The sequence below is a fragment of the Macrosteles quadrilineatus genome, unplaced genomic scaffold (genome assembly GCF_028750875.1).
Source record: "Macrosteles quadrilineatus isolate MER2022 unplaced genomic scaffold, UCM_ALF_1.0 Scaffold_1__1_contigs__length_201487025, whole genome shotgun sequence".
Taxonomy (NCBI): domain Eukaryota; kingdom Metazoa; phylum Arthropoda; class Insecta; order Hemiptera; family Cicadellidae; genus Macrosteles; species Macrosteles quadrilineatus.
The window spans coordinates 9804220-9827331 of NW_026542594.1; the positions used below are offsets into that span (position 1 = coordinate 9804220).

The following is a 23112-nucleotide window of genomic DNA, read 5'->3' on the forward strand; positions in this document are numbered from 1 at the left end:
CCCGTACGTAGAACGGGCACAAAGCTAGTAAAACATAAACGGAGCAATGTTTTTATTTTTAAAAGTATTTGAACTCCATTGAATCTCCAACACAACACAATTTTACAAGCTTCATTCTACGTTGGGACAAGAGTTTTATATGTATTGTATTTTTTGCCACAAGCACGAGGCCTCTATCAGGCCTCGATCAGCCTTAGCCTATTGTAGTAAACAAAAACCAGCATTAAATTACTTCTAATGCTATTCTTATGGAGAACATTTTACGTTATATGTAATTTTGTGTTAAAATTTTGGGAATTTCACTATTTTTCCGCCGTCTCGGTATTGTGACCTTTCCCTTTAATTTGAGCCCTCTCCCGTCATTCTAGGACTTCTCAGTCGCCTACAATTTTGACGCAAATAATCGGCTTACGTAGTAATAGTTATTTACATTACAAGTGTAGTAAGAGCGTTTTTACATCACGCAGGTGAATGTTGTGCAACGAGCGAAGGCGAGTTGCATAATTCACCGAAGTGATGTAAACACGCTCTTGCGTAACTTGTAACGTATAAAATTTTACCTGACCCGACAATATTAAGGAGGTTACGAGCAATATACTTCATTATCAATTTCACTCATCTTCTAACAGTAACGTCCATTTACAAACAAAAGCTAGGTTAGGAAAATTGTTCAACGCATAACAATAAAATTCAAGCACACAGCTGATTTCTAGCGTTGAACGTCGTTGGCTCCATGGAGGTATATTTTTTAAGTTATCCACTCAATGTTATTTAAATGGGTTTCATTACATCACCGAGTGAGTTTTTTTCAACTTTACATCACTCGAGAAGTAAGGAAGTTGTATACATCACGCTTGGGATAGGGAAGTTTAACATGGCGGGTTAGGTAAATATATTGACTAGAGCATTTTTCAATAGGCACAACCATTGTAATGTTGATATTTATTTAACGTCATATTTTTGTTATTTTCGTTATCAAATTTGTTATGTAATGTACACTGCAATCGGAGTGTCGTTATTACCGCGAGTCACGACGGACGATGTAATGACAATTCGGAATTTGGTCAACTCGAGTCGTGAACATCATTGTGCGCTGTGATCGGTGGGCGGGGGAGGAATGACCTTCACAGACCGCGCACCTGCTTACTGGCCACACCCCAGCGCAATGGGTCCAAATCATCGATATGTCCAAATGTATGTAATAAACATAAAGGAATCAGCTTTGAAACTTCAAAAAACTCACACAGAATATTTTGAGTTGTTTTTTGCTGAAGAAATAATACTGGGCAGACCTCCAACAAAAAAAAAAGTGCGAAGAACGTTTAAAGAGATTTCCTGAGCTGCAAGGAATAGGAAATTACCTGAAGATCAAATGAAAGGTAAACGCAATAGTACAGGAAAGAACACAGAAAAACCTGAACAAATTATCACATTAGTTGTTTTTACTGTGTTGTATCATTTTTAACTTATCCATAATGCCAGTTTAAACATGTTGGTATTATCTGTCGTTTTTCATAGTCCTCCAATGTATGATTCGTTTATGAATTTAAACACCAACAGTAATGTTTAAACTATCACATTAGTTGTTTTTTCTGTGTTGTTTTATTTGTAATGCCAGTTTTAAAATGTTGGTATTATCTGTCGTTTTTCGTGGTGCTGCATTGTATGAGTTGAATTTGTTTATGAATTTAAACACCCAATGTAATGTTTACTGTTATTTACAAAGGTTTTCAATGGCTTATAAGCCTTAGGGTTTTATGATTTATATGTTTTATGTTTGTACGACCATTTTCTACCACTACCATTTTAGGTTTTATTCTAAACGTGTCTTTTAGAGGAGAGAATTATTTTCTTCTTACATTAAGCAATAATTGCCTCGGTCCTTAAGATGTTTTTGGGGCTTGTCAAACGATGAAATATACAAACAGTTCACAACAAACATGCGTAACGTTTTACTAACCCCAAAAGACATCTGAATAATTAATGTGAGCGTTGCACAATACAGACAAGAAACACTACGTTATTAAAATTATTGTTTTGTGCCCTTAGATCTTTTGAAAGTTATTATTTATACAGTTTAATAGTTGAAACTTAATACTTCTGTTAAATTTCTACCGGTACATTCTATAGTTACTTTCTGAAGGGCTACACCGAAAATTTTTACTTATTTTTACTATAGTAAGATGATTATACTTTATTCCCAATTTTTAGGTTAAGTTCAATTTACATTACTGTATTGTTTGTCAGTATATTTTTATGCCACAGTGTTTTAGCAATTTATTTAATAATATACTACACTATTTGTATATATTATACTTAATTAATAATGTAATTTTTAAAAAAACAATAATGATTTTTGAAAGAAAATGTTTTATTTTAATCCTTAGAGAGTAATCTGGTAATATCTCAAACATTATTAACATGTTTTCAGACGGTTTGAATAAACAGTCTAGTTACCTTGTATTTTTCATGATGTCGTATTTGTCCATGCAGTTTAACAAATTACTTCAATAACACAAGAATTTAACGACATAAACCAGTAAATTACATAAGTATAAAAAGTAGTTGATGATTATTATTTTAATATTAAAAACGTAATTATATTCCAAAATATGACATAAAATATGAAAAATGTATGACGTAGTATAAATATTTATTATTAAATTCAGTTTTTTTATGTTTATTGAATGTTGCAATATTAATTATAAAAACTGTTATAACTCTAGTTACAACTACTACTATACACTCCAGTAATAAAAAAGGTCATTCTTTGCTATACTGGAAAAAATAGACACTTACATTGATTAGAAACAAGAATAGATAAATCAAGTAATGTTACTTTTGAAGCCATAAAAAATGGACTTTTAGGCTTTCACGCCATCTAGAATTAGCAACACCACAAAAGTTTTTTTGGCTGGTTCGATGTGAGTTTCCTGCAAAAATATCTACAGAAATATGGGTTGCAGAAAAAAGCACCTGATGGTGTCATGATGGTGTCATGATGGGGTGACTGGGATTGCAGTATTGCAAGCTCAAAGACCACATTGCCTTCTTTGGAGGCGGCCATGCTTGAATGCAAGCCTATTGTAATCGTTTAATTACAACAAGTAAAGATCGTCCAAAGTATGATTTTCAAAGATATTATATCAAGTTTATTATTAAGTTAGTTTTGGAAGTACGATATCAACAAGTTAAGCTCAACACCACAATGAATGATAACACCATGTTGCGGTATCAACTTGAAGTGACGACTTTTATGAATAGCATTATAACACTATCTGAGACAGGGATCTCAGATGGTGCGTATTTAACCTGCATATGAAATTATATAATATCAACATAAAAATAATGAAAATATGTTACTATTGAAAAAATTGTATGCACATTAAAATACATTTATCCGAAATTTTATAAAACTTATAATTAAATCTTCAGTTATAACGTTGTCTAAGGAATATAAGAATATATTCCAGGTAAAGTGGTGTCAACATTTGCCTCACATACATAATATTAATGACGGGGGTACAGACATGAATATTCATGTATGTATACATGGTAATTTTTTTATATATTTATTTAAACCATTGCTTATACTTATACAAAGTCAAAGTCATCTTTATTGACACATAACGTTTTTTTCAAATGCTCTGGCACAGCCGACATTGTCAAACTATACTAAGATAAACTAGCTAATTGGTAAAAATAAATACATAGTAAAAAAAAAACAATTCACATAGATTTGTCTTCGAGAAACAGATCTATACTAAAATAATTATTTTCCAACAAAAACTAAACAATGTTTCCTTAAAAGATACTAATCCTATGATTGATTCGTTGAACCCAGGCAAATAGTAAAAACATCTTTTACCCATATAAGAAGGTGTCCTCTCCACAAGATTTAATCTGTGTATAGGATATTGAAAATCTTTATTAAATCTAGTGTTATAATTGTGCCGATTATTTTCACTGAGGAGTTTTTCGAAATTTGATTTCACATACAATAAACATTTAAGAATATACAAATTAGGGACGGTTAGAATTTTTAGTTCTTTAAAAAGTTGTTTGCAAGAATGTTTTACGGGTTTGAAAACATTATTCTATGTATTACTTTTTTGAAGTTTAAAAAGTTGATACGAACCAGAGGTGACGCCCCAAAGCTTGAATTTTTCCATACTGTTCCATACTGTAAAATTGATGAAAATAAAGCGTGATAAATCATTAGTCTAGTGTTTAAATCATTTCTTAAGACCATTCAATTAATTATATTACCCTTAAACATTTAGCATTAACTGTTTTTACGTGTCCTCCTAATTTCATTCTCATACCTCCACAAAACCCTCTGAGATATCGCCGTAAAGTCCTCTCTTACAGTCCCACAAATCCCTCTCTTATATCCATTGAAAGTTACTTGGTATCCTATTTCACCGTCTAACATTCTCAAAAACTATTTATAGGCCTACATAACCCCACAAATATCTATCTTGTATATCTCCACAAGATCCGATCTCATATCCTCATAACGCCCTCTCTTGTGTCTCCTGGATAATCACCATCGCACAAACCCAAGTAACTGTAGAACTATCAACTCTTTTCTCATATCGCCATAAAGTCCTCTCTTATATTCCCACAAGTCCCCCTCATATATCCTCACAAAACCCTCTCATTTATCCCCACATGCCCCTCTCTCATATCCTTATAAATTCCTCTCTTATATCCCCACATGCTCCTCTCTTATATCCTTATAAATTCCTCTCTTATATCCCCACATATCCCTCTCACATATCCTCACTATGCCCTCTCTTACAATGACCGTTATATCCTCTGAATGTTCTCTCTTATATCCCCACTAATTCCTCTCACATATCCTCGTAAATCCCTCTCTCATAGTGACCGTTATAGCCCCACAAGGACAAAAATCGGCACTTGGTAAATGGACGAATTTTTGAGAGAGGGCCACAAAAAACAACTGCTAAAATTTTATCTAACAATCTTCTCTCACTAGATTCTTTCTAACACTAAAAATGGCAGAGTTCCCACAAGTGACCATACAAACAAGTATCCCCGCAAAGCACCAGATGCTGGACGGGGAGAGAGAGAGAGAGATAGCAGATAGGGGTGTTTGATAGGGAATCTGAAACAAGGAACTACGACGCGGCAATACTCGTATATAGCCTTATTGTCTCGCCCACTACATTTGCACACGTGACCATTTTTTGTTTCTTCCTTATCTTTCATCCGTCCCAAAATGGAATTCCTGAAATAGTTTGTTGGTATAATCTCCCCTCCCACACAAGGCGCAGTGCTCAGTGCGCACTGTAGGTTGTCACGGCAACCGTGTGTCGTCATAGCGACTAGCCAATCATGCACTCGCACTGCGTTGTAGATTACGATACGAATAGCTGTGTTAGAAAGACAACGCAATAGGTGATAGTTTGTCTCTTTCGTATCTCCTCAAAATTAGGATCGATAATCAGATAATCATTGCGCAACGTAGAATTGGGATAACTTTGTTTTCAATAAAGACACATATTAAGTGTTTTTATATGGACACAGTTAGTCTTTGACATTGCCTAGCCATATGAATTATTTTATTTAAAAAACCCACCCTTGAAAAATGAAAAAAACGTATCTGTATTTGGATCCGATTTTTTCAAGATCCGGATCCGGATCCGGTACCGACATTTTCTTGGATCCGCCCATCACTAGTCCAAATTTTATTAAAACTCCATTGCAGCACACCTGTGCACTCAACAACGTTTAAATTCTCCAATGCCAAATATGTAAACATAAAAACCTTTATCAAAGTATATAAACAATAAAAGGGATGCCAATGCCATAATATTTTTATCTTTAGTTCTATACCCACAAATCTAATATAAATTATTAAGTGAATAATAGTCGTGCGTGCTATCTCAGGTATTCAAATGCCTCTCAATTTGTCATTAACCCACCACATTACTGTCATTAAAAGAAGGAACTCCAATAATACTAATGCAAAACTTAAATCCACCGAAGCTGTGCAACGTTACCAGACTGACGATTAAAAAAATGACACCAAAATTGATTGAAGCAAAAATTATCAGTGGTAAGTTTAAAAGAGAAATAGTCTTAATCCCAAGAATACTGATGATTTCATCCGAATTACCCTCTGAACTTAAGCAACTCCAATTTCCTTTATGTCTTGCTTTCGCAATCACCATTATAAGGCACTAGGGCAATCCCTGACTATCTTTGGTTAAAATTTAGAAAATGCATGCTTTTCACACGGACAGCTGTATGTTGTATGCTCACGTGATGGTAGGTACTCATAAAAACTTACCTATATATTTATACACCTAAAGAAAAAACAAAAAACATTGTTTATCCATTGGCAATTAAGTAAAATATTCTATTTTTATTTTTGGTAGGCTATACACTTTTATTATTCATCGTAAAGAACAAATTACCATTTAAAATAATAGTTGGTGCAGCAACGCGCGCCGGGTAACTGCTAGTATTAGATAAAAACTTTTAATTTATCTAATTGTTTGGTACCTGAGGTGTTTATGAGAGCGTCCAGTATGTAACCAGCCAGGTTGATAGGCAGCAAGGCTTCTCCACGAGACTTGAGTGTTCCTTCACGCAGCTGATGAGCTCGCTCTCTGATCATCGCCAGTTCTTGGTCTCCCAGGGGAATACGCTTTAGAAGTGTCACCAGCTCTGACTCTTGATTGGCTAGTTTCACCTATCACAGACAGACGCATTACGCACACCTTATTACTTTAGCACACTTGGCAAACTTAATAAGTAAAACCTCCAAGCCTATCTAAGTATACAGGTTGTCCCGGAACTCTCTGCCAAAATTTTAGAGCATTGTTCCTGAGTTAGAAACATATGTAAATACCATATTTAAATTGGCCGGAAGCACAGAAAACATACTACTATAACCCAGAATGCCAACCGCATGGTAAAAAGCATTAAGTGTTTTGAGAGAGCTTTGCCTGTCAATCGTAGGCAGCGCCACCAGCGTTGCTATGCTGAGTGCATGGCAACGCTGGTGGCGCTGTCTACGATTGAAAGGCAAAGCTCTCTCAAAACACTTAATGCTTTTTACCACACGGTTGGCATTCTGGGTTATAGTAATATGTTTTCTGTGCCGGAAGTCCTTATTTACTTACACAGCCGCCATTTTGTTTTTATCACTTTTTTTTCTAAAGAACGGTTTAACATACGAAATTGAAACTTTGCACAAACATTTATGACAACCAAACTAAGCTAGAAAAAAATTATGAAGATTTTCCAAATTCATAAAACAAAATGGCGGCGATTTAAAATAATAACTCAAAAACCGTTGATAAAAAAAAAATCAATGGCCGTGATTTTGTTTTATGAATTTGGAAGATCTTCATAATTTTTTCCTAGCTTTGTTTGGTTGTCATAAATGTTTGTGCAAAGTTTCAATTTCTTATGTTAAACCATTCTTTGGAAAAAAATTAATATGTGAAAAAAACAAAATGGCGGCTGTGTAAGTAAATAAGGACTTCCGGCCAATTTAAATATGGTATTTACATATGTTTCTAACTCAGGAACAATGCTCTAAAATTTTGGTAGAGAGTTCCGGGACACCCTGTATATCTAGTCTTAGGTAATTCTAGAATTATAGTTAAAGTTATTTACCTCGAGGGGTTTGGTGCTGGCAGGGGGCCGGGCAAGCTCCAGTCCAAACAAACCAACTTTGAATGCCAAGTGGAAGTAGTCTGCATTCTCTGCCAGAACTTGACACAAGAAACCACACTTAGCCAAGGTGTTGGAGGCTATCACACTTAGCTGGTGTGATGCTGGGTTGACCTGTCAACATAATCATAGGTAAATCAATTTTACTAGTAGTACAGTTTTATTTTACCTTTATATTTTAGACATTTTAGAACTATACTAAGTTAATGTAGACTCTGAGATTGTAAAATTCATGAGAATTGTAAATCAGTAGCACAGAAGAAATGGGATCAGAGAATGCTCTAGTATGGGGTGTTACAGTAATGTGCTAGATAGAGCCGGTGAGGAGGTGGTTGGTGTAGACAACAATGACACTGGCATCTTGACTGGTAAACACAATAACTACTAGAGTTGTTAGTCAATAAACTGTGTAATATTAAAAGAATACACTGATTATTTATTTTCTCTTGAATCAGCAATGCTTAATTGAATGAGGTTTATAAATCAAACTGAACCTAGGACTAACCTTCTTCCGCTTCCCCTTGGCTTGTATGGGAGGTATATCTATCATGAGGTCTGGTGGGTTAGCCAACATTTCCTCTGCCAGTCGCACACCTAAAGTGCACGCCTCTCGCACATGGCCATGAGCATGCAGTCCTTCCGCTCTGGCAAAAAGAATCTCCCAGGGGTCCTCCAGGCCTTGAATGTTTTGTAACACATTCTGAGCAGTAACCGCTGGTGACTCCTACATAAAAATCACCTTAGTACAACTATGGCTAGATTTAATCTATATATTTAACATGCTACATGTCTTTCCTTGTGGCAACTAATTTGAGAGAACAGCTGGGCGTAGAAACTTGGTAGAGTTGTCTAAAAAAAGTTTATTCTTATGGAGGAATAAAACAGGGTTTTTGTGGCAACTAATTTGAGAGAACGGCTAGGCGTAGAAGCTTGATAGAGGTATCTAAAAAAGGGTCTGTAGATGAGCCATCAAAAGATAAACTTATGTCAATTCCCTTGGTCGAGTTTTCTCTCCAGATTTGTTTACATTATGACCATATGGATAATTTTACACAACTTTTTAATGAAACAACTGTTGATATTTAAATTGCATTTCAAAGGTACCGATAAAACATAAATTTTCCCAATTTTTCTCTAAACCTTCTCAAATAGCTTAAAAAACAAACAATTCAGTGTATCAAAGTGTTTTTGTACGGTTATTGATTACGGAGAAAACTTAAAAAATTGTAAATTTAACATTCCTATGTTATTCTTATGTAGAATATTGTAAAATGTTGTCTTTGCTTGTTTATGGATATATTTCGATCAAACTTGGCAAATATATTGATTTTATACTAAGCTATAATTATTTTACTTAAAACACACTTAATTTGTTTCCTTGTAGCAGCAAACCTAGGTACTCGTTACACCTAATGTTAATAAAATAGATCAATTGAAAATCAATTCAGCCAAATGGAGATTCACTTAGACGGCATGTTTGCTACGGCAGGGGTACATTATTGTTTGCATAAGAATTAGTGCATCTAGGCCTACAATGAATGTTCCATATTGCTTGAGTTATAGACTCAAAGCCAATATCAAAGTCATCTTCAATATCACTTAAATTATTTAAAGAATCACATAAAAGTCACATCACATCACATGGAGTTCGTCACATCACTGGATCAGAGACCACAACCCATTTTGAACAAATCACTACACACCTTCAGCAAACAAACAACACACCAAAACATAAGTTAAACAATTAATTTACAATTGAAAACTCACAACAGCTGTTTCATTGTAGTCAGAGAAAAACAACATATAATGATAAAAATACATAGTCGCAAAACGGCCGTCTCCTATAGTCACCATGAAGCCCTGAATTAGCTGAACAGTTGCTATAAGTAAGCTGGGACATTGATCAAGCATATATACAAATGACAAACAAAACTTAGCACCTACAAACTCGCCCGATTTTGGGGGGCGACACTCGTACGCATCAAAAAACCCGCCCAATATGGGGTGGACGATACTTATAGGGTTAAAGGATCAACCATTGATTATATACTCACGAACTGTGTTTATAGTCAATGATATTATACGCTATGATCAGCAAGTTATCAATCTCTTAAGCTGCTAATGAAATGTACATAAAGCCCATCACGAGATAGAAAACGTGAGTTTTACTAGTACCATTAATGACTATACACTTTATGTGTATTATATTTATACATATTCAATGCTTCTGGCAACATTGCCCTCGATCTGACAACATGGCGGCAAGTGATACGCCTCTATCATTCAAATTCAACTAGAGTTCTGTTCTACTAGTTGTCAGTTGAACAAGTAATTCGTTGTGAAATGAACTTGGAATTTTATATTGCTGACTTAAGAGTATTTCAAATAAACTATGATGTGCCACTCTTTATAACCTTCAACGTCAGTTGAGTTTAGCATCATAATTAACCTCACTTCTCAGAATCTGTATCGAGTGCAATGAAGCGAAGTATTGAATATCTGCAATTCATCGATACCACTGGTATCGAAGGTATCGAGGTATCGAGAATTGGAGTCGGCCCATCCCTAGTTAAGAATTTTTTTAAACCCTGTATATAAATACATATATACATATATAACAATTTGAACGAATGGTGTTTTTTGCCTCTGGGGACATCAAAATGAAAAGTAAATCGGTCCCGGGCCTAGGTCTTACCGTGCCACCTACAGTAATAGCTACTTCCCTATTGGGAAATTCGCTAAAAATGTGCATCAGTGCTTAGTTCCTTGTTGCAATTACATCCTGGGAAACTAATTATGGTTATGAAGATTTTATTTTCAGTCTAAAACCTCAAAGTACATAGTCTATCCAAAAAAGTTGGATATTTAAAGGTTAGTGTCGAATATCAAATCTGGGCATAAGTCAGATTCGGATATCCTAACCAAACGGAATCCAATCCGATTTTTTCGGATGCCCGCACACCTTAAATATCTGTTACCTTCGTGTTGGGGCCGGCCTGTTCGGCAGGCTTGTTGTCCGCAGCAGCGGCAGGCTGGCCGTTGTTGGCTTCTCCTCCATTAGCATTGTTAGCACCAGCACCACTGTTCTCCAGAGCCTGAAAACACACATACACAATTAATTAATTTTGTTTAACCCTCTAACTGGCATAGTTAACTCTATGATGGCAAGGCAATTTATGCGGCTTTGCAGACATATTTTTAAAAATTCATATAAATGAATCCAACCAATAGAGCAAACATATTGAACATATTGAACAAAATGTATTGTGCGTAATATAATGACTTTATTAAAAGAGCAAATATTTAGAAAGTTATTTTTGAAATAAAGGTGAAAAAAATTGCTTTTGTAGTTAAAAAACTTTTTTTCATGAACAGGAAATGTATTAAATAAAATCCAAGATAGGCCTATAAAATTTTTTTTAAATTTGTTTCCCTGTATAGAAATGTAAAAACTCCCCCGCCGCAGCAAACCTGCACACTAAGCGAATTTCCATTTGCCTGATTTGATTTTCCCTTAAATTTATTTAAAAAAACATTGGGTTAAACGAGTACCTAGGTTTGCTGCTAATATTAAAGTGTGTTTTTTAATAAAATATTAATAACAGATTATGTAATATAATACTAAATTTAACAGGTTCAGTCCCAGCCGTCACACTCGCTCTATATGTAAGGTCTCTCACCACACGGGAGTGAGTGTGTTAACAGGTTCAGTCCCAGCCGTCACACTCCTCTGTATGTAAGGTCTCTCACCACACGGGAGTGAGTGTGTTAACAGGTTCAGTCCCAGCCGTCACACTCCTCTGTATGTAAGGTCTCTCACCACACGGGAGTGAGGGTGTTAACAGGTTCAGTCCCAGCCATCACACTCCTCTGTATGTAAGGTCTCTCACCACACGGGAGTGAGTTTGTTAAAGGTTCAATAAGGCCAATATACAATAATTTGTTTAATTCCATACGTGCTTTCCAAAACTATGTTTTCATCTTCAAGCTGTGTTGAAAAAAAATTATTATATATTGGCTTTTTTGAACCGTTAAATTTAGTATTACTTTACATTTTTATTAATTTGCCAATATCTCCAATATAAGTTATAGCTTAGTATAAAATAAATAAATTTGTCTAGTTTGATCAAAATATATTAATATACAAGCAAACTGTAAGAGTTTACTTATTCTCAATGAGAATAACATGGGATTTTTAAATGTTCTCCATAACCAATCACGGTCTAAAAATAAGGGGTCTGTGGGTCCCCAATTTTTTTGGATCGGGTCGGGCCTGGGGAAGGCCCGTGATATCGGATTAGTTCAGAGATTTGTTCCGGCAAAAAAAAATCATTTATTTTTAAAGAAACTCTTATATTATATCTATTACTGCAGAGAAATTAAAATGTTAAAATGAAAATTAAATATTCAGTATGTTTACGAGGTTTGATAATGAAGACACAGCAGAGCACAGAGCAATGCTGCACTGCCACTAGCCAGAGCCAGTCATATCATCTGACTGATAACAACTGTGCAATGACGAAACAGTGCAAAGAAAACAAAGTCAAAAGAAAGACTATTCATCCAAAGGTACTAAACTTAACTCCCGATTAAGGTAGTTAAATTAACCGTGTAGCGGTTACCGAGACACATTCCAGGAAAAATAAGTACCTAAAATAAATGCAGAACCTCGGTTTGTCGGTTTGTTTAATTAACATCACAAGTCAATATTTTGAAACTGCAAGGTCTTTTTCACTGAAGGTAGGATGTAAACAAGCCAAAAATTACTGTCTCTAGCATCCTACTAAAGGTCATAGACCTTCCCCTCTTACTCCTCTGTTTGCAATACACAATGCTGAATGCTCCAATTCCAGACAAAAATGTGTTACGAAACATAAAAGTAGAACGTATAAAGAACGTATAAGTACGTATAAGAACGTATAAGTAGAAAGTATTTGTTTACGGAAATATTTAAACAATTTTACAATAAAACGTCAATTTTTTTTGTTATTTCACTAAATCTCTATTAGTCCAAGCAAACTAAAAAAAACTGACACAGGGAATAGTAATAATAATAATAATAATATAACTTTATTGCCATAAAACATTTCACATTTCCAGCAAAGCTGGTGAAACAGATGACATTGTCGTTTCTTAGCTAACAAAAATAAAAATTAAAACTAAGGATTAAAATTAAACTAGTCACTTTTTAAAAAACAGTCATTTAAATACTCATCTATTTTATAATATTTCTTTTTTATAAGGAATGTTTTTAATTCTTTCTTAAACTTAACAATGCTATTGATATTTTTAAAATGAGCAGGTAGACCGTTGTAAAGCCTCAGACTCATATAGTACGGCGATCTTTCATACAGGCATAGCCGATGTCTTGGATACTGCAAATTTTTTTTGAACGTGTTGAACGTGGGTATTGATGAATAAATTGATTGTTTATAAATAATTGTGCATTACTCTTGAAGTATACCAGAATTTTATAAATGTAAAGTGAAGGCATTGTTAACATTCCATATGTTTCAAAAAGCGGTTTACATGACTTTTTTTTGTGTGTAAATGATAAGATTCTTAAAAACTTCTTTTGTATCTTAAAAATGACTGAGGCACATGATGTTGTGACCGGTATTTTAGGGTGGTTGCCGAAAATTGAATTTGAATGCCCAAAAATAGTTCAGCAGCCGGGTATTTTCCAGGGGTCAACCGTTTCACCACCAAAATCCTAAAACCCGGGTCAGCATTGGCGGATTTAACCCTTGTCAGGAGATTGCTCAGGTCGTTATTCTTAGACCATAGAACACTCAGTTCTGTCTTCAACGCCTCACCACCGCCACTCCTGAGGGTCTGTCGAATCTAATAAAAAGGCGAAACTTCCTCGAAAAGCGTGATCTGTTCCGACGGGGCAGCGTGCGGGTGTCAGGGTATGGGGTCCCTGGTCCCAGCACGACGAACTGCTTGAAACAATAAAATCCGAAGAAGTAAACGATTACAATCCTAAATAGTGCGGGTGTCAGGGTATGGGGTTCCTGGTCCCAGCACAACGACTCACTCGGAAACGAATAAAAACGACGAAGTGATCTATTTCGACCCTAAACTGTGCGGGTGTCAAGGTATGGTGTCCCTGGACCCAGTACGACGATTTGCTCGAAAACGAATAGAAACGACGAAGTGATCGATTTCGAACACTAAACTGTGCGGGTGTCAGGGTATGGTGTCCCTGGTCCCAGCACGACGACTTGCTCGAAAAACAAATAGAAACGACGAAGTGATCGATTTTGAACGCCAAACTGTGCGAGTGTCAGGGTATGGTGTCCCTGGTCCCAGCACGACGACTTGCTTGAAAACGAATGGAAACGACGAAGTGATCGATTTTGAACACTAAACTGTGCGGGTGTCAGGGTATGGTGTCCCTGGTCCCAGCACGACGACCTGCTCGAAAACTGATAAAGAACGACGAAGTGATCGATTTCGAACGCTAAACTGTGCGAGTGTCAGGGTATGGTGTCCCTGGTCCCAGCACGACGACCTGCTCGAAAACGGATAAAGAACGACGAAGTGATCGATTTCGATCCTAGCTATGCGGGTGTCAGGGTATGGTGTCCATGGTCCCAGCACGACGACTTGCTCGAAAACGAATGGAAACGACGAAATGATCGATTTCGAACACTAAACTGTGCGGGTGTCGGGGTATGGGGTCCCTGGTCCCTGCACGACGAATTGCTCGAAAAATAATAAAAGACAACGAAGTGATGAAATGAAATGAAATGAAATATTACTTTATTATCACTAAACATTTCACAGATCCAGCGTTAGCTGGTGAAACAGGTGATATTGTCAGAGATCTTAAACACTAAGTTACATAACAAAACTAAAATCCACATAGCTTAAACTAAAATATATTTACTTATCATTTAAATAATCGGAAATATTATAATAATTTTTCTGTAAAAGGTATCGTTTGAAATCATTTTTAAATTTTGAAATACTGTTAATTTCTTTAAAATTAGTGGGTAGACTGTTGTAAAGCCTTAATCCCATATAATAAGGAGATCTTTCATATAAACAAAGGCGATGTCTTGGATATTGAAAATTTTTTGAGCGTGTAAGATATGGATGACTGATTTGTTTATCATTGTACATTTGATAATTAATTTTAAAATTCACCATCATTTTAAATATATAAAGTGAAGGCAAAGTTAATATCTCATATTTAGCAAATAAAGCTCTGCATGAGGTTCTTTTAGGCATAAATGATAAAATCCTTATAAATTTCTTCTGAATTTTGAAAACTGCTTTAGAATAAGAAGTTGCTCCCCATAATTCAATCCCGTATTGCAAGACAGAAAAGAACATTGCATAGTACACTGTGAGTTTAGTTTTTAAATCTATTACATTTCTCAAAACATACATTTGAAAGCAAGCCGTATTTAATTTACCAACTACCATTTTTATGTGTGTTTTCCATGTTAAATTCTTATCGATATCTAAACCCAAAAATTTTGCATTTTCAGTAAAGGATATAATATTATTATCATAAGATAATTCAACAGTGGAGTTTTGCCTATTCTGAATTGTTTGAAATAACATCACCTGTGTTTTAGAATTATTAAGTTTTAGCCCGTTGGCTGTAAACCAATTAGATAAATTAAGAATAGAAAGACTGATTTCTTGTTTAAGATTTTGCAAATTATTTGATTTAACTATTGCTGTAGTGTCATCAGCATATAAGATAAGGTTAGACGATACATTTCGAGGTAAGTCATTTATAAATATTAAAAATAGCAAGGGGCCTAGTATTGACCCTTGCGGAACCCCACATTTAGTGTTAAGCCACTGTGAAATACATTTTTTACCATTTTTTACGATTATTGTTCTTTGATGTCTGTTAGTCAAATATGAATGCATCCAAGACAAAGCCATATCAGAAAATTCATAATATTTAAGTTTACTCATTAATATATTGTAATTTACACAATCAAATGCCTTGGATAGATCACAGAACACCGCAGCTGTGCTCTGAGACCCATCCAAGCCATCAGAAACCTGATTTATGAAATCTGAGACAGCAGATATAGTGTTTTTCCCAGATCTAAAACCATATTGTTTATTGGTAAATAAATCATTATTTTCGAAATATGAATAGATTTGGTTGTAAGCAATTTTTTCAAAGATTTTAGACAAAGATGGGAGTATTGAAATAGGACGATAGTTATCAGGGTCCATTACTGAGCCTTTTTTGAAAAGTGGTTTCAGCTCAGCATTTTTTAATTGATAGGGAAAAATTCCTTCATCAAAACATTGATTGATTACTAGACACAGAGGCTCTGCAATATGGTTTATGGCATTTTTAATTAATTCAATAGGAATTTCATCCCATCCAGAAGATTTTTTATTTTTTAAATTTCTAACGGTTTTTTTAATTTCTAAAATCGATACATGTCTGAACTGAAATTTCATTCTTATATTATTAGGCCTACTAGTATTATTAATCAAATTAGTTGCAGTGTGTAAGCAAGGCATACAATTTATATTTTTGTAAATGTTACAAAATTTATCATTGAGAAAATTTACCACATTTTGTCCATCTTTTAATTGCTTGTCTCCGACACACAAATCAGGGAAATCCAAATGATTGGAATTCAGGACTCCAAGTTCAGACTTCACAACATTCCACACCGCTTTGCTCTTATTATCTGAAGATGATATAACTTTACAATTAAACATTTTCCTAGCCTTATCGCAAACAGCTTTAAATATTTTTCTATAGTTTTTGTAATACTTTTTAAAATTAACATCTTGAACCGTTTTGGCAATAGTGCTTAGCTCTCTTTTTCTCTGACTTGATATTTTAATACCTTTAGTCACCCAGCTTTTCCTATATTTATTTTTGGGTGGTTTGTTAGTGTAAAATTTAAGAGGGAAACATTTATCAAAATTTACTAACAACTGATTGAAAAAATTGTTAAAATTAGTTTGAGCATCTTGTTGAGGCAATGTATTCCAATTAACTCCTGATATGTGTTGATAAAAAAGCGCTTTATTTTGTTTTGAAAATAATCTTTTTTTGTACTGTATTTTTTTGCAAAGTGCAGTATTTCTTGAAATTTCAATAAAAAGTGCCCTGTGATCCGAAACACCTAGTTCAAGGTTCATTTTAGATCTTATATTCTGGTTAAAAACAAAGTTGTCATTAGTTAAAATATTGTCAATGCATGAGCTTGTATTTATAGTTATTCTAGTTGGAGAACGAAAATTAATTGTAAAACCGTACTTAGGGGTGTGCGATGCATCGAAAATGCATCGAAATTTCGATTCGATTCGATTCGATGCATCGAATCGCGATTCGATTCAGTGGTGGTCAAAAAACGATTCGATTCACGAGGGAGTCAGTATCCATATACGAAAAACGCCTGCAGAAAGTCAATGCAATACCCGCAATACAGGAGCGCGTTGCTGTTGCGTTTCCTTTACGAAGGCGTTCTTATTTAATACATTCTTTGCATTAAATATAGCTTTAATTGTTTTATATTTTTTTGTTTTGACATTGCAAATGATTAGAGGTTTTGTTTTTTGTCTTGATGTAAGCAGTGTGTGAAATATTTTACTACTGTGAACCTAGCCAAAACAAGGTAGGTTACTCCAAAATCATTTTAAAAATAAGTCTGAAAAATTGTTACTTAATACTTAACTAGTAAGATCAATGTTATAGACTGATACATTTGGTATTTTTGTTAGGTGTCTGTCGGTCCCGTCTCCGAATTTTTGTTGGGGCAAAAGAAAAAAAAGAATAATTTATTTCCAAAGAAACACTCTTATATTATTATATCTATTACAGAGGAATTAAAATGTTCAAATGAGAATTAAAAATTAAGTTGGCTCACGACCTTTAAGAATAAAGACACAACAGAGCAATTGCCGCACTGCCACTAGCCAGAGCCAGGTCTAGTCGTCTACTGATAAGAGTAACAAGACAAAAGCCGTGACGCAACACTAACAGTGCAAAGAAAACAAAGTCAAAAGAATAGAAAGACTATTTATCCAGACATACTAGTATAATCATTTATTGTTCATTCAATACCTAATTAAAAATATATTTTAGTATTTTACATAATAAATTATAAACAAAAGAAATATCTGATATAGTGAACAGATCTGTATCTTGGTTAAATAGGGTTAAAAAAATATATTTCTAAGATCCAATACAATATTTACAACTCACAAATTACATTGAATTAATTTCTTTGAAAATAATCTCTAACAGTTTTGTGTTTTTGAATAAAGAAATATATTTCTTTGTCTCTACTTCCTTGTTTCATCACTTGCATTTTGTCAGCAATTGAAGCAACTGGGTAGCAACCGGGTGGTGTAAGAGGGGAGGGGGAGGGTCTATGACCTTGAATTCACACATCGTTGCCCGGGCCTGGCTGGTGAGACTGATTCATTGTTTTTGTTGACATACTACTACCCTTCCTTAAGAGAAAAAGGCCCTGCTGTTCCAAAAACATTGAGGGTAGTTTAAAAACATTGACCTGTGTTGCCAAGGGCACTAGAAGATAGCATTTAACTTTCTTGTCTCTTGATTTAATATTATTTTAATCTTCTATATATTATTTAAGAGTTACTTTTCGGGTACCTAATTAGTTGTGATATTGTTTAGCTTCATTTTATGGATTTTTAATTCTTTTCATTCATTAGCTATCAAAATCAGTTGTTTTAGGATTTTAATCTCTTGCAGTACCGGTAGGTCTATACTACTGTATGACATGATATGCATTTTTTAGTCCTTATTAATTATACCATAAACAATGTTTGTATGTTATTTACTGTTTTTGAGTTTTATAGGAAATTAGTTTACACAATATCTTTTCTTCAATGAGTTCTCCACTTGACATGTTGCTTCTAGCATATTACTATTTTAGGCCCTATAAAAATAATGCCTATGTAAAGCTGTAGGCCTACTGATGCCAATAATAATTCTTTATTTATGATGATGTAACAAATAATGTAAGTGTGAGGTTATTATACTAAGGAGGTTAGGAGGCAGGGAATGAATGATACATGTTGCATGGTGGAAACATATTATTTTTATTTTCTTCTTGCTTGCAGTCCTGAAGCCGGTCCACAGGCCCTAAACTTGTGATATGTAAATTTATTTCTTAATGGTCTTTTTATATTAAGTTCCATTCAAATTTGTTGTAATTTAGCTACCGGTACCTATTTAGTTATTTAAACAGTTATTAAAATGAGAATGAATGTCTTGATAAAAAAAATATTTTCTTCTTTCTTGCAGTTGAGCCAATTCCAAGTAAAAATTATGAAATAGGCAAGTAAAGCAGCTCACTGGTATTTCCAGCAGTTATTCTAATACATATGATTGAAAATAAATATTTTTTCACCTAAAATTCATATGTAAGTATGAATAGGCCTAATACCACATCAACAAAAATTTGTATTACACAAATGTGATAAATTTTAATTATTGTTAATCCACTCAATTGACAATTATGAATAGAAAAATACCGTATTGCTTCGAATCGAGTTGCATCGAATCGAATCGAAAATCTTTTGAATCGAATCGTTGCTTCGAATCGAAAATTTTTTGCTGCTTCGCACACCCCTACGCGTACATGCTGATTAAATTTAAAAACCTAGTTTTATGGCTGGGTGAGCTGCAGGTTTCTAAAATATCTATATTAAAATCTCCTGCTATACAAATCTGATAAGTTTTTACATATTTTTGTAGCTTAGAAAGTAGCAATTCTAATTTATCTATAAATATTATAAAATTATTCTCATATGGAGTTCTATAAATTGAAACAATAATAACATTCAAAATAGGTATTTCAATACTACAAACTTCAAAAATACTTTCTTCATTGTATATATATAAATCTGTCATTTCTTTAAAAACATAATCAAGTTTCAAAAGTATGCATGAACCTCCCCTTGCAATTGAGCTTCTACAATAATAAGCTGCTAACTTATATTTGTTTAGACTTGATAACAAATTTATTTGATTATCCTGTAAACAATGCTCATTCAAACACACTACATCAACATTTGAATCATCCAAAAATAAGTGTATATCATGCAGTTTTTTCACCAGACCACCCTGAATATTCAAGTGCATGATAAATGCATTTTTCTTATTTGCACAAAAGGTTTGACCATATTCCCACTTAACACATTTTTTATACAGATCAAAATGACACTCTTTGCAATTTACACAGTAGTTATCTTGGTCTAAAAGGCTTACATTAGAGGATTTAGAGGATTTATCAGCATTTAAAAAAGATGAATTTTTATCAACATTTAAAGGAATTATTTCTTTGGGGTAAGAGAAATTTTCTTCAATTTCTCTTTGTTTAGTAGTTAATGTATGGATTGAATTGGATTCTTTTGGAAACTCTGGATAAGTTTTAACACATGATATACTCTTATACTTAAAGCTAACCCCCTTCAAAATTGATGACAAATTGGTATTCATAAAAAACTACTATTATTTAAAGACATTTGACATGGTGAAACTTGAATATTTACACTATTTACACTCTCTAATGCGCCACTGCTCTGCTTTTTAACACTTCCCGGAAGCTTGACCACTTCACTAAACTGAAGATCACCAGGAGTGACTTTTGGACTGGCAGGGTTACTAGTGGAGGTTGGGCTGTTGTGAGTCGGCTTAGGTGAAGTTCTTTGGTCTAGTGTCGATCTATTGGAAACGGATGCAGATGATTCCAAGTGAAGCTCGCTGATAGGGGAAGACTGTTGGGTGTGATGGACATCAATAATTTGTTGTAGACGTTTCAGAAAATAGTTATAGGGTACACCGTTGTATAAAAGCCTATTTGAGTTTTGATAATAGCAGATAATATTTACAATTGCTCCAGTATTATTTTGAAATCTTATTAAGTTTTGTATAAAGTGATCTGGCCATATTTGATCTCTAACGCAACCCATTGCTGAACATATAAGTATCTTAAGCTGTCTTTTTTTAAATTCATTTGTCAGTTGTTCAAAAGCACAGTCGTAGTCAAATTTTGTAGGTTTCAAAAAATATTTAGTTTTTGTAATGAGACTAAATATGCTTGCTCCTTTATTCACCTTTTGATATGCCAAGTGACTGCTAAGGCAATTTGAAAGGAGGGGCTTGCCAAATTGATTCCGGATCTTTATCGAGATCGATTTCGGTCTTAAACCATGCGGGTGTCAGGGTATGGTGTCCCTGGTCCCTGCACGACGAACTGCTCGAAAATCAAATAGAAACGACGAAGTGATTGATTTCGAACACTAAACTGTGCGGGTGTCAGGGAATGGGGTCCCTGGTCCCTGCACGACGAATTGCTCGAAAAATAGCAAAAGACAACGAAGTGATCGATTTCGATCTTAAACTATGCGGGTGTCAGGGTATGGTGTCCCTGGTCCCAGCACGACGACTTGCTCGAAAACGGATAAAGAACGACGAAGTGATCGATTTCGATCATAGCTATGCGGGTGTCAGGGTATGGTGTCCCTGGTCCCTGCACGACGAACTGCTCGAAAAACAAATAGAAACGATGAAGTGAACTATTTCGAACACTAACCTGTGCGGGTGTCAGGGTATGGGGTCCCTGGTCCCTGCACGACGAATTGCTCGAAAAATAATAAAAGACAACGAAGTGATCGATTTCGATCTTAAACTATGCGGGTGTCAGGGTATGGTGTCCCTGGTCCCAGCACAACGAACTGCTCAAAAACTGTAACTTAAATTTCAAACTCAAATAAAATATCCTGGGACGACGAGTGTTCGAGAAACGCCCTTTTTCCCCTACTTATGGAATATTTTATGTAAAAGATTAATATTTCGGAAAACAGTGATTTTCTCCACTAATATTCGAAATTGCGTTATACCAATGCTAATGCGACTATCGTGGGTTAGTTCTGATGTAAACGACAAAATAACTATAACCTAGGCTTAAACTGTCGAATCATGACTTACGTTTTCGAGACAAGGTCCGATCGGTTAGATGGCGAGAACGAGAATGACCGTCGAGCTCGGTCAAAAGAGAATGTCCAGTCTTCCCCCACTCCTTCCGAACTGAGACACTAGCGCTCCGTGTGTAAGTGGCTATAGCGGGAATTACTGTCTTGAGTAGCAGGTTGCTGCCCGCTCGTGGAAATTTCCATTCGCCGTCGCCGCGTCACCACAACGATCCTTGACTAAACTCACTGTCCAACGCTTGGTGACAATAAACAAAACGTCACAAAAAAAATTGGTGGGTCGCTTTTTCTGACCGTTACAATGTTGAGCCCCATAACTCAATACCATATTGCATAATGGAAAAAAATATGGCATAATAAACTATGACCTTTGTTTTAGAATCTATTATGTTTCTTAAAACATACATCTGGAAACAAGCTGAATGTAATTTTTTAGCTAATATTTCAATGTGACGTTTCCATGTCAAATTTGTATCAATATTTAAGCCTACAAATTTTGTTTGTTCGACAAAAGCTAAAATATCATTTTCATATGGTAATTCAAAAATTATGTTTTGCTTATTCTGTAGTGTTTGGAATTGCATAATATGTGTTTAAGAATTATTAAGTTTTAAACCATTTGCCGCAAACCAGTTAGTTAAGTCTACAATGGAACGATCAAGCTCTAATCTAAGAGTATGTACATCATTTGCTTTTTGTGCCGATTTCAAATGCAAAAGATTTAAAATCCGCGCCAGGCAATGGACAAGTCAGTCCAACATGACGTAACGCGGAGGAACACTACACTCGAACCGTGCCGTGTGCTACCGTCTCGCCATCTCTCGTGGTCCCATGCTTGTACAATCAACATCTAAAGTCGCGTTTGTCGCTGGTGTAAGACGATTTATTAATATCTAATTCGTAGCTCGGAAATTCACGTTCGGGCGAAAATTGTACGTGCATCAAATGATTGCAATTGTCAAAATTTCGCCGAACTGCAATTGGGGGTGTGATTTTATTAGTATTAAGTCGAGACAGTTGAGATGCCGGATTGATTGTTCGCGTTCGTGATGAACGCGAACAATACAGTCTTACAGTCTTAATAACTCTCGTTCTACACTAATTTATTACCAAACACAACAGTGTATCATGCCTATAATTACTAGTGATGTTATAACTAAGGTTAGCCTTCTAACCTATAACCTTAGTTAGGACTGGTAGGCTATGTCTAGGGATAGGCTAGACATAGGAATATGCTAGTTTGACCCCCCTCAAAATAGGCACGTTACACAAGGGATAAAATTTGATGCTTTAAACAAACTACTTGGTTAAAGAAAAGAATTTATTTATAAAAATAAATACGTCTGCCTTAAAAAATAAGGTTGCCAATGACACAGAAAAATTGTACACTTAAAATATTGAAGGATTATAACAGCTATAAGACTGATT

At 34.8% G+C, this 23112-nt stretch overlaps 1 protein-coding gene across 1 annotated transcript in view; it reads right to left on the reverse strand.

Moving 5' to 3' along the window:
- LOC128994973 (zinc finger SWIM domain-containing protein 8 homolog) overlaps positions 1-23112 on the reverse strand; it is a 197732-nt gene that overhangs the window by 95283 nt on the left and 79337 nt on the right. Inside the window, exons 12-15 of the mRNA XM_054419837.1 lie at positions 10692-10808; positions 8219-8437; positions 7657-7827; positions 6535-6724 (exon numbers count right to left, since the gene is read on the reverse strand). Coding sequence (XP_054275812.1) covers positions 6535-6724; positions 7657-7827; positions 8219-8437; positions 10692-10808 — 697 coding nt within the window. The remainder of the gene's footprint in view (positions 1-6534; positions 6725-7656; positions 7828-8218; positions 8438-10691; positions 10809-23112) is intronic.